Here is a 16,817-nt window from a genome sequence, read left to right on the forward strand (position 1 = left end):
TCATGCATTACATTCATGTTAATCGATCAATTTGAAAAATTTAGAGAATAATCATGAGATTTGGTGAGTTTGAGACTTACAATTTCTATAAAACCTTGTGATTTTTATTTGATATTGAAATAAAATTTTTGCAAACACATAGATGATTGAGGCAATCTTTGATTTTATTTGGGCCATTTATATTGTTCATAAACATTCATTTGAAGCCCTTTTGAGCCTATATGAACAAAGAATTGTGTTTTTGAAATTCCTTGGAAGCCAAGCACTTTTCTTTTTGAATATATATGTATTTGGTTGATGCATTGAGACACCATTTTCACGATGATTAGATTCTACTCTTTGATGGTGAATTGAGATTTTGTCTAGAACTATCCAAACATCACTCGAGGCGAAATACATACAAATTATGATTTAGGAATGATTTAGGTGATTTTTTGGATCGATTGAGCCTTTCAAGCTACCAAATAAAATTAATTTATCATTTGTCACCACTTTGAGCTTATATGAATTTGAATGGCACACGTAAATATGTGTAAAAGACCCCATTCGAATATTTTTTTCAAGTATCCCACAATTACCAACCTTTTGAATATCTTATACAATTATTTCCTACCTTCTAAAGGGAGTAAGAATTCAAAAGATTAAAGCAAGTGATATTCTCCTACAAAAGAAAAATGAATGATTTTATATTGTTGAAGTTGGAGAAAAAGGGGAGAAAAAGAGATGAAATGAATAAAGAAAAAATTGGAGATCAAAAGAAATAGTGGAGTCTGCAAAAGAGATGAAATTCAATTTACTCCCTTATTTGAACTCCTAATCTTTATTTGTAGCCATGAACCGAGGCCTAACATTACAACCATTGAAAATCCTATTAACCTAGTCATAGTTGTCCAATATACTAGTGGAGAGTGATTGGGAGGATCTAGCCTATGGACAATCGATAAACACTTTCATTGAGTAAGAATCTTGATCAACTCTATACACACCTCATTGCATCAAATATTTATTGGGTATCCATTTCTTGAATGAATATTGCTTTGAACCCAATCTTTACCGAAAAAGACCTTGTGATATGTGTTTGTAAAAATTTGAAATCAATTAAGAATGATTTGAAACATGGTTGAAGAGATTTGAAGTTAGAAAATTAACCAATCACATGATTTTATCCGGATGAACAAGTGGTTGAATTAATTTGAATTGTAAATGCATGACTTGTTTAAAAAAAAAATTTCATGACTTGTTTGTTTGTTTGTTCTTGTTGTTTTGTTTTGCTCGGGACTAGCAAAATCTTAAGTTTGGGGGAGTTTGATAAGTGCAATTTATTGTACTTTTATTACTTGTTTTTAACTTGGAATTTTGTGATTCTTGAGCAGGTTTTATTTGATTTGTTGTTGTTTTTGTTATTGTAGTTTGGAAGCTTAGAAATGAGAGTTTGGAGTAGTATAACGATGAATTAGAAGGTGCAAAGGAAAAAGAGAGACGATGCAACACCGCACCCGCGGTGTCCACAAGACCGCACCCGCGGTGTTCCTCGATGAATCACCGCACCCGCGGTCTCACACGCTGAACAGGTGGAATTCCGCCGAGACACCACCGCACCCGCGGTCCTACCATCACCGCACCCGCGGTCGTGCACCAACATTATTCCGGAAATTGTGAAACTTTGTGGACTTTGAATAAAAGTAGAGGAAAATGGTGTCCTACGTGGGGAATCCTGTCTAGACTATAAAAGGATCTCTTTTTCATCACCTAGGTCATATTGAGGAGCAAGGAAGAGAGTGGAGGCTACAAGGAAAGGATTGAAGATCAAGTTCATCTTTTTCAACAAGTTCTTGTTCACTTTTGGACAAAAACTTCATACACTCCAAAACTCTTGTTTTAAGTTCTTCTTTCTTTATTTTTACTTTTATTTGATATGTCTTGTTTAAGATTTATGTGTTGTTGTGTTATTTGTATTATTATGAACTAAATCTTAATTCTAGAGGAATGATGGAACAAAACTAGAAACCATGTGTTGAGATTTATGATTTATGCTATATAAGTTTCCTTTCTTGTTCATTTGTATTTTTCCAATCTTAATGCTTTAATTTTACTGGCCATATCTTGAATGATTTGTATGTTTATAAATTATCACTTGGAAAAGGAAATTTATAAACAAGAAAGGGAAAAATATATTGATAGTATTTATATAGTTCGGGAGGACATCTATTGCTATTAAAGCCATTAAAAGAAGTTAGTGCTTATTGTGTTATTTAATTTTAGATTGTTGACAGGGATGTTACAATCTTTTGTTAGATAATTAGTATCTACTTAGCACTCGGGAGAGGGAGTAGATAATTATAGAATTTTTGGTTAATGAATAAGAAGGACATTTATAATATAGCTACACAAAATAGCAAATGGTGGATAGTTGCGTGAAATTAGACCTCTAGATCTTTTATTCCATTGTTCAACTCTGTTTGGTACTACAAGTAAATTTATTTTCAATTCAGTTATTGATACGCATAAATCTGTCAGTTGATTATTCTAAATAAAGTCGAGACTATTTTAATTACAAGCATTAATATAAATTTAGAAATACATTCCTCGTGGGATCGACACTTGTACTCAAAATTACATTTTACTATAATTTGACGTCGTGCACTTGCGAGCAATCAAGAAAACACGCAACAATCAACATATCCACCCGAGCCAAAATCTGATTTTCTGATGCATAAAGCTGAATTTTCAGTACCTCCCAAATATCTGAGACTTCATTTCACCTCCTCACAATGTTGTTTTCATATATTACTCATAAACTGGTACACAAATCCCACTAAATGTGATATGTTTGGTCTAGGACATACCATTTTATACGTGAAAACCAATAACATAAGCATATGGTACCTTTTCCATGAAGGTTCGCTCCTCCTCACGCGAAGTTGATTGATCCTTGGATAGACGAAAGTGACCAGCTAAAGGTGTGTTCACTGGCTTTTCTTTATTCATGTAAAATATGTTAATCACTTCATGAGATTACTTTAGAAATTTTTTGTCCCTGATAATTCTCATCGCAAAGATTTATTTTTCAAAACTCAAATCCTTCATTGCAAACTCTTCAGATATTTTCTTTTTCAACTTGTCAAATTCAAGCAAACTAGCTCTAACAATCAACATGTCATCAACATAAAGTACTAAATTGATATAAGAGCTATCAAACTTTTTTATATAACAACAATGCATGCCCGACACATAAAGAAATCACCACTGTTCATAAAATTGTAAAATATTTTATGTCATTGTTTAGGCGCTTGTTTCAAACCATACAAACTCTTTGAAGTTTACACATCATTTTATCCTTTTGCGTTTACATCAAAGCCATGTGGCTAATTTATGTAAATTTCTATCTCCAAATCATCATAAAGAAGGGCGGTTTTAACTTCCATCTGCTGAAGATGCATTTTTTCTTGTGCTACTAACGCAATAATAGTTTTGATTGTTTATTTTAACCACGAGACAGAAAATCTTAGTGTGATCCACTTTTTCTTTCCGTTGAAAACATTTCACCATCAATCTTGCCTTATAGTTCTTGCTACATCATGCTTTTAATTTATTCGGTAACTCATTTATTTTACAATGTTTTATTCCCCCATGGTAACTCTATTAACTGTCATGTTTGATTAGATGTCAAAGAATCCATCTCATCACACATGACTAACTCCCAATTGATTGATTCATCAACATGCATTGCCTCCTCATAACTTTCTAGTTCATCTTTGTCACTCAACAAAATATAATTGATAGATGGAGAAAATCTCAATGATGACCTCAAAATTCTAGACGATCTCTTCAATTCTAGTGCATGATTAGTTTTTAGGTATACATTCTCTTCGTCTGTCGGGAGTATTATTCACTTCATTGATCATAGGATCTCACCGTCAATCATTCTTTGGAAAATCTTTCAACTGAAATAACGCAATAATATTTACGTAAGAATTTACATTTTTTTCTTTGCACAACACTTGCTCATTGAAAATTACGTCCTTACTCCTGATAATTTTTTAGTTTGGTCATTACAGAAACGATAACCAAACTTAATATCATCACGGCTGATAACGAAATATTTATTAGAGTTTACATCGAGTTTAATTCTAGCAGAAATATCAACACGAGCATAAGAGAGACAACAAAAAACTTACCCATTTTGTATTACCTATTTTTCACTCCAAACCTCCTCTGGTATGTTTTAATTTGATGCACTGACGGACCTCAATTAATGAAATAAGTTTTTGTGTTAATTACAATTAGCCCAAAATGTCCTAGGAAATCCTGCATGAATTCACATGCTCCTTGTATACTCATTCAGAGTTATATTCGTCATTTCAGTCACATAGTTTTGTTGAGAATTCACATGAACAATTTTCATCATCTCGATCGATTCTAAGAACAATACTTCTTGAATTCATATTCTATGTATTTACCTTCATTATCAGATTTCAAACATCTCACTTTTAAATTTGTTTCATTTTTTATCACGACTTTCCATTTTTCATAAGTATCACACACATCATATTTTATTTAGAAAATAAATCAATACGTTTCTAGTAGAATTATCAATGAATGTCATATAAAGTTAGAATCTCGAAGAGAACGCACTGGTGAAGGCCTCCGAACATTAGTATGCATCAACATCAATTTTTTTGATTTAGAATAATTGACTTTCTCTGCTTTCCAATAACACAACTTTCAAATAAATGAACATAAAAAAAATTTCAATTCTAGTATTTTCTCATTCAACACAAGAATCTTCATCCGCTTTTCTCTCGTACGTCCAAGTCTATAATGCCAAAAATATGACTTGGCAAAACTTTCAGCAAAAACAAACCTATCTATGTAATTGGGAGTATACAAAGAGTTCAAGTTTTATTGTCACATGCAACAACCATAGAACATTTTTAATCTTCTACACACCACCACGAAAAGTGACATTATTCCTTTCATCATCAATTTGTCCCACCAAAATTAAATTACATATCAACTTCGGTACATGTCTCACTTTTGGTATTTTTCCACACAACCTTTTTTTTAAATCTTCAAACTGATATTTTTGATACCCACAATATCCAAACGATCTCCATCAGCAAGATATACTTTCACATGTTTTTCGGCAATATAATTTTCCATGATTTCATAATAAGCAATAGTGTGAAAGAGGCACATGAATCTGAAAACCATGAATCAACAATAATGTCAAAAGACAAAAGTAGTGCATTGTGAATCTAACCAATTGCCACATTTACAATGTTGCCCTTGTCTTTGTCCTTCTTTGGTGCCGTATAATTATTTTTCATATGGCCTTTTTCTCCACAGTTCCAACACTCTATATTTTTGTGTGGAACTTCAACCATCTCTTGATTGTGATTTGCCTTTGTTTCTATTTAAATTTATGTTTCCATATACCTTCAATATTTAAGGTAGAACTTGAAGTCTCAGTTTCACCTGAATCAATCATGCGTACCTCTTCTGCAAGAGTTCTATCTCCGACATTATTAAATTTTAGTCTTTCACTTCCAACAAAATTACTAACTGCAGACAAAGTTGGTTCGCAACTGTTTGGTAGACACCAAAATTATTAAGTCATGGGTATCGCAGAAACCCCTTCAGTCATCTTAAAGTTGAAAATATTTTTCATGGCAAATACCTTATTTTAGCGGAAGGCTTCTCGTACATATCTGATAGAACCTTCATCAGACACGAAGTAGATTTCTCCTTTGCAGCCACATAGTCGTTATTTGACAACATAAATCGAATAAAACCCGAAACCTACCTATCGAGGATATTTCATTCGTCATCTGACAACTTTTCTGGTTTTTTCTTTGCAAGCAGTTGATGCAGCTTTTTACCATATATATATTGAAGGGAATGTTGCTCATAAACGTACAGGAAATTAATTAAAATATTATAATGTGTGTATCAGAAGTTATTGTTGTGCTCTTGTATTGTCAATACGAGAACACAACTTGCAGCGAAAATTAATTATTAACACATAAATATAACTTTAATAAATTAAGACCATATTTCAATTATTCACAAGTACGAATACTTGTGCGATGTCTCATGACAAAACTTTCACTAGAAAAATATGTAAATCGTTTACACCAAAACAATACTAGTGAAAATAACAAAATTAAATTCCTTGACACTCCAAGGAATTAAAACATGCATCAAAAACACAAATCAAATCTAGATGCATAAAACAAACATGTAGGCTTAAGACCAAACGAAACCACTCTTCGACCAACACTGTGCGTCAGTGTTGTTCTTAGAGTGTTGGCAACACCAATCAGCAATACGGTATAATAGTGAATCAATCACATAAACTCTTCGTAGGAAAATCTTCAACTCTGAACTATGAGTGTATTCAGAGACAAACTCCAGCAGCTGCACAAAGTGATCAACCGATCACACGAAAACCATCAGCAACGGCACAAAGTGATCAAACGATCACACAAAAGGTTCTCATCAAAATAGGCTCGGCTCTCATATTTTTCTTCTATGTAAGAACTCCTCCGCCGACCTCTCTCAAGCCTCACGAAAAGGCACACACGAAAAGCTCCCACGAAAAAGACTATCTTGTCTCCAACTTTCTCTCTCTCTCTCTCTCTGTCTCCAACTTTTTCTCTCTCTAAAAGCTCTTAGCACATTCTCTCTCTAAAAGCTCTTCTCTTTCTAACAAGCTGTTCTCCAAAAACCCAAGTACGGCTGTAAGACTATTCATCTTTATATCTATGGCTTGACCTAAAAGTTATTCAATAGAAGAGTCCTATGGAAACAAGATTTTAAACAATAGCAATATATATTAGAGATAAAAATCATATTAAAAACAAATCCTATAATATCTAGATATAAATCAATCAAGATCTTATAATCTAGAAATAAAACAAGCAAGATTTCATAATCTAGAAAGGCAAAATCATAAATTGATAATATCAATTTATCAAAATAATAAAGGAATAAAATATTACTTTCAATCTCCCCCTTTTTGTCCTTTCTGGACAAAACATCCAAAATGAAAAACTTGGTAAGCATCACAGTCAGTTAAAGTCCCTTGCATTTGAGTGTGTCTCCCCCTGAGTCAAAGTTCATCTTCCCCTGAATTAAACATGTTAGAGCACTGGTGTTGTTGACAGTGTTGTCAACACCATCGTTAGTAACACCTGAAAACGTACAGAGAACATACGAATGAGAAATTCATTAATCACACAAAGCAACCCAAAAACAGCATTAAAGACAGTTCATTCAATCTCAGCAACTCCAGATGCTTCAGCATCATTCTTTTGAATTTTTGGTCCTCCTACTCTCCCTTTTTGGCCAGAATCTAAGCTAACTTCCAAAAACAGACTATACTCAGTCACGTAGTAAGCAATGAGTTCTTTGACCTTTTGAATCTACTGTAGATCAAAGTCAATTTGGACCATAGCAAACACTCCACGATCTCTTATGAATGCCGTCAAATTTTGTTGGCAATACACCGCCATGTCAATGTTCCTCTCTTCAATAAATTCTCTATTCACATAGAAGGCCATAGGACTAAGGCAGCTTCAGTGTAAAACTTGGTGGAGACATAATGACTTACATCATTATCAAAAGAGTCAGTGTTGTCAGCGGTGTTGACAACATCGGACTCAACATCAGTAGTATCTTTAGCCACCTGTTAAATGTGAGAGAAAATTATAATGGTATATCAGGATTTATGCACAAAAGCCCACAAAGAAATTATGAGAGTAAGGAAAGATTGTGAGAGTAAATGAGAACAAGAAAGAGTAATTATCAGGCATTTAACAACAACAAAACATATTTACTCTTACAAAAGAAAATCGATTCAATCCTTCAGCTCTGGAAAATTTGCACGGTGAAGGTAATATGTCCGAAATTTACCCAAAACACTAATTACGGTTCTATCCCAAAAACAAATAGTGAAATTGATTCAAACTCGTGTTACGAAGATTTCAAAAGAATATCCTGTGAAAACCCACGTCGATTATAACCCACTGACAAAAGTAGTCACATAAATTCAAAACTTAGGTAATTAAGGTTTTCATCAACCGTCATGAGTCAATACCGATATGTCACTGTACATGATGAATTTACGAAACAAAAATCAATATGCATGTCCTACATATGCCTCCAATATGATGAATTTTCAAAATGTCAGGCAGTGTATAAATTGTGCAGTGTCTTAACTTGGCGTTGGCAACACCTCCTGGCAACTACCACTGAGTTTTATTCAAACTTCCACAAAATTTTCTTTTGATACAGAAATGGTAGCTCCCACACTAGAAGAACGGTCTTCAATGGACTCCCCTAGGTAGTTTTTTCCATTACTATTTTGATTTAGAAGTGGTAGCTCCCACACTAGAAGAACGGTCTTCAATGGACTCCTCTAGGTAGCTTTTTTCAATTTCTTCTAACCATTTTTTTAATTTACTTTTTTTCCGTTTTTCTCTTTATGCTCACATTTACCAAGTCAATTTTTCACATTGGACAAGATCACGATTTCCATGAACATCCTCAACTACTCGATGCCTTGGATTGAGCATAATTCACTTCTCAACATTTGATTGGAATTATGAACACTCAGAGAGTACCTTTCAGAAATTGCATTCACTGTTCAGACATTACAAAAAATAAATAGGATGATTATAATTATGCAAGTATTCCTAGCATCCTAAAAATAGACATGCAAAAATGGTGTTGTCACCGGTGTTGACAACACCAATGACAACATGTGTGTGTGATTGTACGCACATGCTGAGAGACTTCCGAAGATTGGAAAATCTCTTAAAGTCCAAAAGTTTCGTGAATATATCAGCCAGTTGATTCTCAGTCCTAACAAATTCCAGTCGAATTATGCATTTTTCAACCAAATCTTGAATAAAGTGACGTCTTATGTCTATGTGTTTTGTTCGAGAGTGTTGAACAAGATTCTTAGAAATGTCTATAACACTTGAGTTGTCACAATATACCATCATGTAATTGCTTAACTTGTAATCCAAGAAAGAAAGTTAGTTCTCCTACCATGATCATTTCGAATTGTGATGACATGCAATCCACAGAGTTATTCACAAGCATTTGAGATGAAGCACTGAAAATAATATCATCTACATACACTTGACAGATCAAAATATCATATTTCAGTTTTTGAATGAAAAGAGTTTTGTCAATCTCACCCGTTTGAAGCCCAAGTTTATCAGATTGTCAGCTAACCTACCGTACCATGCCCGTGGAGCCTGTTTCAGTCCATACAGGGCCTTCTTCAGTTTGTAGACATGGTCCACATGGTGAGGATCTTCAAATCCCTTAGGTTGACTGACATAGGCTTCCTCGTTCCAAATGCCATTATTATTATTCTTGGGTTCAATTTGAGACACAAAACACGAGTGACTTACATGGTTACATGGGAAAACGTGGAGCTCATGCAGATTAAACCAGTCATTTTGCGAGAGTCCACCTTTTCTTTGTTACTTGTTTGCACACCATCATGTAATTCACCAATGATTTGTGATGATGGATGATTCTTCTGAATCTTGTTGGGAATTCTCTTTCACAATTGATCACCACATCATCATTATCATCGTTATCATTATCCACAATTTATGTTTGGTTACAGAGGCAGTTTTGTGCTTGGTGTTGCTTCACTGGTCTCAACACTGTTTCTGGTCAGTGCCTCATTTATATCCAGCAATTCTTCTACATCAGCCTCCGGTGTTTTAACTGTCAGATCTGCAAGATCATCAAACACAACGTTAATTGATTCCATTGTAGTCCTAGTTCTCAGATTAAATACACGATAGCACGACCATTAGTAGAGTATCCAAGAAAAAGACATTTAACACTTTTTGAATCAAATTTAGCTAGATTATCTCTATCATTCAACACATAACATACACATCCAAAAATATGAAAATATTTAAGGTTTGGTCTTCTTCCCATGATAATCTCATATGAAGTCATTGTAGAACCACTCCTTAAATAAACGCGGTTGGAAATGTGACATGCCGTATTTAAAGCTTCGGCCCTAAAAACATTTTAACACATTCTTGGAACTAAGCATGATCCGAGCCATTTCTACGTTCGATTCTTCCTTTCAGCTATGCTGATTTTTTGAGGGGTCTTCGGAGATAAATATTCATGAGTGATACCTTTCTTATAGCACAAAGAAATAAAAGAGAATTTTCGAACTCCTCACCATGATCGGTTCTTATTTTAACCACCCTCATATCATACAGATTTGTTATCCTAGCATGCAACTTCTTAAAAGCATCAAATGTATCAGATTTTTTTCTAAGAAAATTTACCAAGTAAAATGCGAAAAATCATCAACACAAACAAACGAATATTTCTTACCACCCAAGCTCTCAACTTCCATTGGACCCATTAGATCCATATGCAAGAGTTCAAGACACAGTGTTGTCCCAAAGTGTTGCAACACCGAATGCGCAAAACGGGTTTGTTTACCTTTCTGACACGGTCCACAGACATATGAGTTACCTGAACTTAAATTTGGCATACCTCTCACAGCATCAAACTTACACAGATTCTTCAAGGTCTTGAATCTCACATGTCCCAATTTTTGATGTCATAGGTCTAAATCACTCACCTTGGCACTTCGGCAACCATCACCTTCTCCCAATTGATAGCAATTGTCAGCAGAACGAGTACCTGATATTACACACACATTGGCATCATTAAAAACTTCACAATTATTTTTATTGAACTTAACATGTAAATCATCATCACAAAGTTGACTTATGCTTATTAAGTTTGAGTTAAGTCCTTCAACGTGTAGAACATTATGAAGTTCAGAAAGCCCATCAACATTCAGGGTTCCTTTGCCTACAATTCTTCCTTTGTCACCACCACCATAGGTCACACGCCTACTTTTTACTTCAACATAATCTGTGAGGTGTTCTTTAGATCCGGTCATGTGGCGTGAGCACCCACTGTCAAAGTACCATGCACCTGCAATGTTAGTTTTTAAAGAAGTATAAATGATATTGCAATGAATAATAGCTTTTGGTACCCAAACTTTCTTCACAGGAGGTTTCTTGGCTGCTGTGTTGCGCCTGGTGTTGGACAACACAGTGTGCAACATCGGATTTGCATGCCAGTCATTTCTCAGCTTAAAACAGAAAGGTTTGATGTGAACTGGCTTATGACAGTAGTGGCAAATAAAATGTCGCTTTCTTTGCTTTGATTTAGAAGTTGACACTGGCTTCTTGGTTTGTGGCATCTTCACTGGCGGGTCAACATTCAAATGATAAGAAGAAGCTCTGTTTTGTTTCAGCAATTGTTTCGAGTCTTGCTTTGAGATTGGCAGAGTTTTCATTGGAGGTTTCACTATGAAGGGACAGAGTAGCCTTCACTTGTCCTTTACAAACACGGTTGATTTTGATTTAGAGTTGGAAGTTTCACCATGTTCATATGTGCATTCAACATATCCAAGACCATTTCTGTTGTCCTTCCACATAGTTAGCATTGAGTCAAGTTTTGATGAACTTGAGCTAAATTTAGCAATAGTCTTTGAGGCCTTCTCAAGATCATCCTTGACTTTGCACAGTTCGAGGTCCTTCTTACTCAACAAGACTTCCAGTCGAGACATGCTACTCTTTAACTCAGTATTTTCTTTTGAGAGCATAGAATTTGTTTCATTTCTTTTGATCCAATCTTCATATAGCTCTTCATACATAGCCTGCACACATTCAAATGTGAGTTCATCAGAATCAGTATCCTGAATTTCATGATTATCTGAGTGATGTGAGATTTAGCATTGAGACACAAGGATTTTTAAGTGGTGTTGTGGCCCGGTGTTGCAACACCAGAGGCAACACCTGTGCGGGTTGAATTGCAGCCAGCATTTTTCCTTCAAAACAGCAATGTTTGTAGACAGTACGTCCATTGAGATTCTGTAAAATTTCCTGCAAACAAAAACAACAATAAACCAGAATCAATCACTTAGTGTATCAAGCGTTGGCTCTGATACCACTTGTAAGGAATTGTTGTACAGGAAATAAATTAAAACATTATAATGTGTGTATCAGAAGTTATTGTTGTGCTCTATTGTTGTCAACACGAGAACACAGCTTGCAGGCAGAAATTATTATTAACACACAAATATAACTTTAATAAATTAAGACCAGATTTAAATTATGCACAAGTACGAATACTTGTGCGATGCCTCACTGGCAAAACTTTCACTAGAAAAATATGTAAATTGTTTACACCAAAACAATACTAGTGAAAATAACAAAATTAAATTCCTTGATACTCTAAGGAATTAAAACATGCATCAAAAACACGAATCAAATCTATATGCATAAAACAAACACGTATGCATAAAACCAAACGAAACCACTCTTCGAACAACACTCTGTGTAAGTGTTGTTCTTCGAGTGTTGGCAACACCAATCAGCAACACGGTATAACAGTGAATCAATCACACAAACTCTTCATAGGAAAATCTTCAACTCTGAACTATGAGTGTATTCAAAGACAAACTCCAGCAGCTGCGCAAAGTGATCAACCGATCACACGAAACCATTAGCAACTGCACAAAATGATCAAACGATCACACAAAAGGTTCTCATCAAAATAGGCTCGGCTCTTATATTTTTCTTCTATGTAAGAACTCCTCCGCCGACCTCTCTCAAGCATCACGAAAAGGCACACACGAAAAGCTCCCACGAAAAAGACTATCTTGTCTCCAACTTTCTCTCTCTGTCTCCAACTTTTTCTCTCTCTAAAAGTTCTTAGCACCTTCTCTCTCTAAAAGTTGTTCTCTCTCTGAAAAGCTGTTCTCCAAAAATCCAAGTACGGCCTATAAGAGTATTCATCTTTATATCTATGGCTTGACCTAAAAGTTATTCAATAGAAGAGTCCTACAAAATATGGAAACAATATTTTAAACAAGAGCAAAATATATTAGAGATAAAAATCATATTAGAAACAAATCCTATAATATCTAGATATAAATCAATCAAGATCTTATAATCTAGAAATAAATCAAGCAAGACTTCATAATCTAGAAATAAATCATAAATTGATAATATCAATTTATCAAAATAATAAAGGAATAAAATATTCCTTTCATATTTTACTTTGTTTTCATCTTCCAACAAGCAAAATCGTTTCCATCAATTTTCCACTCTCATATGTCTAACCTTCTTTGTGAGTCTCTTCAAATTCAACTTAACGCGCTCAGATAACAGTTGTTAGGGTTTATGGTCCCAATTTTGATTACCAAAAGCGATAAAAGACGATGAAAGATAAACACAATAAAAGATTTATAGTGATTCACTTTCGATGTAAGAGCTACATCCATTTGTCAATGCTGCAAATTTCAACTACGATGAAACCAAGAAAACAAAGATAATTGTTTTACAAGGACATGTCCCCTTTCAAAACTATTTTCTTGTCACTCTATGTTCTTCTCTCTTTATATGAATACTAGTACAATGACAATGACCAAAGCATATAAAAAAAAATGAGGACTACATTAATATACACAAAATACTTAAAATACCCTTCAATCAATAATTAGGCTTCACATATATTAATAAACTCAACCCATATGGGGGCGGGTATGCGTATAAAAAATAGGTATCAAGTTGGATACATGTATTTTACTTTGATCGATAAAGTGTACATGTATCCCGACTCGTTACAATTTTAATACTTATATGTGTGTGTGTGTGTGAGGCAATGTATTTGTACAGCTTGAAAGACGACTCTTTTCGTGTGCTTATCCTTGTCGTTCTGGATTTTTCTTTTCTGATGTATTTGTTTTGATCTTTGTAATATTTTCGATTTATCTTTAATTTGAACTATTTTGTTTATATTTTGTTATGATTTTACTGAATAAAAGTTAAAGACGTCAAAATATATTATAAATATAATTATATGATGTATCTTACTCATTAAAATTTGGATATGAATCGAAATGGGTATGAGACATTCGAAATTTTAACATATCGAATTTCAAGTCCGACCCATACTCGGCCAATTGCCATCATAATTAAATTGGAGTAGGTATCTTGTGAAACAGTCTCACAATCTTTATCTGTGAGACGAGGTCAACCCTGTCAATATTCACAATAAAAAATAATACCTTTAGCATAAAAAGTAATATTTTTTCATAGATGACCCAAATAAAAGATCTGTCTCAAAAAACCCCGTGAGAACATCTCACACAAGTTTTTGCCATTAAATTGTGCTACCCTTTCTATAAAAATCCTGTTAATTAACATTTGCTGCTTAAAATTGGCAAACACGCACTCGGAAACTCTCTAGCTTCATCTTCATCTTCATCACATCAAGCAAGTGCAATCTAAGTATATAAAATACTTTGAAGCATTTGATCGAAATAAATATTCCTTCCAACAATCGACATATTTAATACATCATCGCTACAAAAATCGTGAAGGAATAAACTATATAACTCGTGAAAGGACTCAGAACATCATTGACAAATTCTTCCCTGGTTGATCTACTAAATATATGGGAACATCCAATCAACCCGTGTATAAGGATGGAAAAATAAAAAAGCAGAGCTAATTACGGTCCTCGAGTGGGAGCGAAGCAGAAACACCCTCCAGCCTGATCTTCTGGTATCATTCCACCTCCTTTGCTCGTGTCGATTGCTTCCAGCAGTCTTACGACCTCATCCATGTCTGGTCGCTTCTCTGGGTTCGCATCCCAGCACTTTTTCATGATACTTACAACGGAAGTGGGACAACACCGAGGAATCTCCGGCCTCAAATTCTACAAAGGTAGATGATGTAAAATGTAAATGAGTTTCTGATTGATGAGAGAAAATTGTAAAGAATATATGCCATTTTGTGGGATCCTTCATATTCTCTTGGCACCATCTAATCTAATAAATAAAAAAACATTCATGTTCGACAAATCAACTACAAACATAGAACTGCTACATAACATTGAACCAGAAACAAAGTAAGAAAGAAAGGGGGTTCCGTTTACATTGTCCCTCATCCACTTGATCCAACAAAAGATATTTCAACACAAGATGATCAATGGTCTAAAAAGAAAGTAAAATTTCGGTTTTATATAAGTAAACTACCTGTCGAACAACAGCAGAAGAAACCTCAGCGAAGCTAAGATCCGGATAAGGCAGATCACAGCAATATATTTCCCATAAACATATACCAAAGCTGTAGACATCACATTTTCGGTTATAGGGCTTCCCATCCAGTACCTAAGAAAATATGAAATAAATGTTTCACCTTCAATATTTATGCGAAAATGGTAATTGTCGTAATGAAATTCATACGTAAATAGGGATGATTATTGCTGTCAAGCACATTATAGTAATGCGAAAATGGTAATTATTGTAATGAAATTTAGATAAACTTATATGCTAACTATAATGTGCTTGACAGCAATAATTGTCCCTACTCTTATGTTCAATTATCAAAATGTCACGCTTTGGTTGTACAATTTATAATATTTTAATTATACTGTTAACACCTAGCTATATTTTATGGTTTCACAACAAGAACTCGGTCTTATTCCTAATTAAGTTTCTATCCATACTATATACAGGGGGAGGTTGAGCATAAACACCGTTTCTATTTAAATGAAAAAACTTCAGAGTAAAAATTTATAAATTAACGTGTCTCGAATGTAATAACTCATCCATGTATACCTCAGGGGCCATATAGCCTAAGGTTCCAGTTTCGCCAGTCATGTCCTTGGGGTTTTGAGCTTCAACACGAGCCACACCAAAGTCGGCAATTTTCAGAGTTCTCTGAGAATCTAATAGCATGTTTTCAGCTTTGACATCTCGATGTACAATTTTCTTCGAGTGCAGATAGCTAAGCCTGAGAGGATATTCAATAATGGTAAGTATTAGCTTAAAAAATCTCGAGTTAAAAATTTTAAAATTACCCTCTAGATAGGTCCAAAGCAAGTTGTATCACAATTTTAAAGGCGAGCTTCTTCTTCCTATTCTTGAATAAGTAGTTCTTCAACGTCCCTCCAGCAAGAAATTCCACGACGACACAACATGCTCTCAATGGAAGGTTGGTATTGTTCTCAGAAGTGTTCTTGGACGGGATTTTGATTTCTGAAGTCCCCATTGAAGCACCAACAAACTGTGAAAACATAATCATTTCAAGTAGGAAGAAACAATACATAGTATAATTGACATATGACTATATAAAGACCATAGAATAGAAGAGATCGAGGTCGGAAATTTACTCTGGTAACATTTGGGTGGTCAAGCTTGTGCCAAACAGCGACCTCTTGTTTAAATGATGCACGGAGAGCGGCAGTTTCCGCAGCTGTGGCCATGCCATCTTCTCCCCAGTCAAGCAACTTCACTGAAAAAGGATGAGTAATATTGTCATTGTCAGCACTGATGAGAACATATAATAAGAAATATCAATGATCTATCTCGAGAATGGCATTTAATGCAGCTGAAAACAGGATTGCACAACTTTTGTAATACAAAAACATCCAAGTAACCTAGGGCTATTACAAAATGTTAACAACAATGTCAGTCAGACAATCTAAGACAGAACTTAAACAACTCGACACAAAGTTATTGTCAGAATTCAGATTTTTTATCCAATATTCCATACAAGTGTTTCACTCCGTATCTAACGTCAAACAAACAAATAACTGCAAGTCTCTCAAAGTCACAACTAGGACAGGAAGTAAATCAAATACTTTTACAATGAAAATTAGACCACAACTCACATTTATCTTCTAAGGTTACTGATCAGACCCCTGAGGTAATTTCAAGTCAAGGGTACTAC

The 16,817-nt window shown here is 34.5% G+C and overlaps 1 protein-coding gene across 1 annotated transcript; it reads right to left on the reverse strand.

Annotated features, from left to right (window-relative positions):
• Positions 1-14,345: 14,345 nt before the first annotated feature.
• LOC140833852 (serine/threonine-protein kinase 54-like) lies at positions 14,346-16,415 on the reverse strand. Its single transcript, XM_073198308.1, has 5 exons — positions 16,258-16,415; positions 15,946-16,151; positions 15,704-15,878; positions 15,119-15,253; positions 14,346-14,799 (listed from the first exon to the last, which is right to left on the reverse strand). Exons 1-5 carry the CDS (start codon positions 16,348-16,350, stop codon positions 14,593-14,595), a joined length of 816 nt encoding a protein of 271 aa, XP_073054409.1. The 5' UTR covers positions 16,351-16,415; the 3' UTR covers positions 14,346-14,592.
• Between the last annotated feature and the right edge of the window lie 402 nt (positions 16,416-16,817).

The sequence above is a fragment of the Primulina eburnea genome, chromosome 6 (assembly GCF_022965805.1).
Source record: "Primulina eburnea isolate SZY01 chromosome 6, ASM2296580v1, whole genome shotgun sequence".
NCBI classification, from domain to species: domain Eukaryota; kingdom Viridiplantae; phylum Streptophyta; class Magnoliopsida; order Lamiales; family Gesneriaceae; genus Primulina; species Primulina eburnea.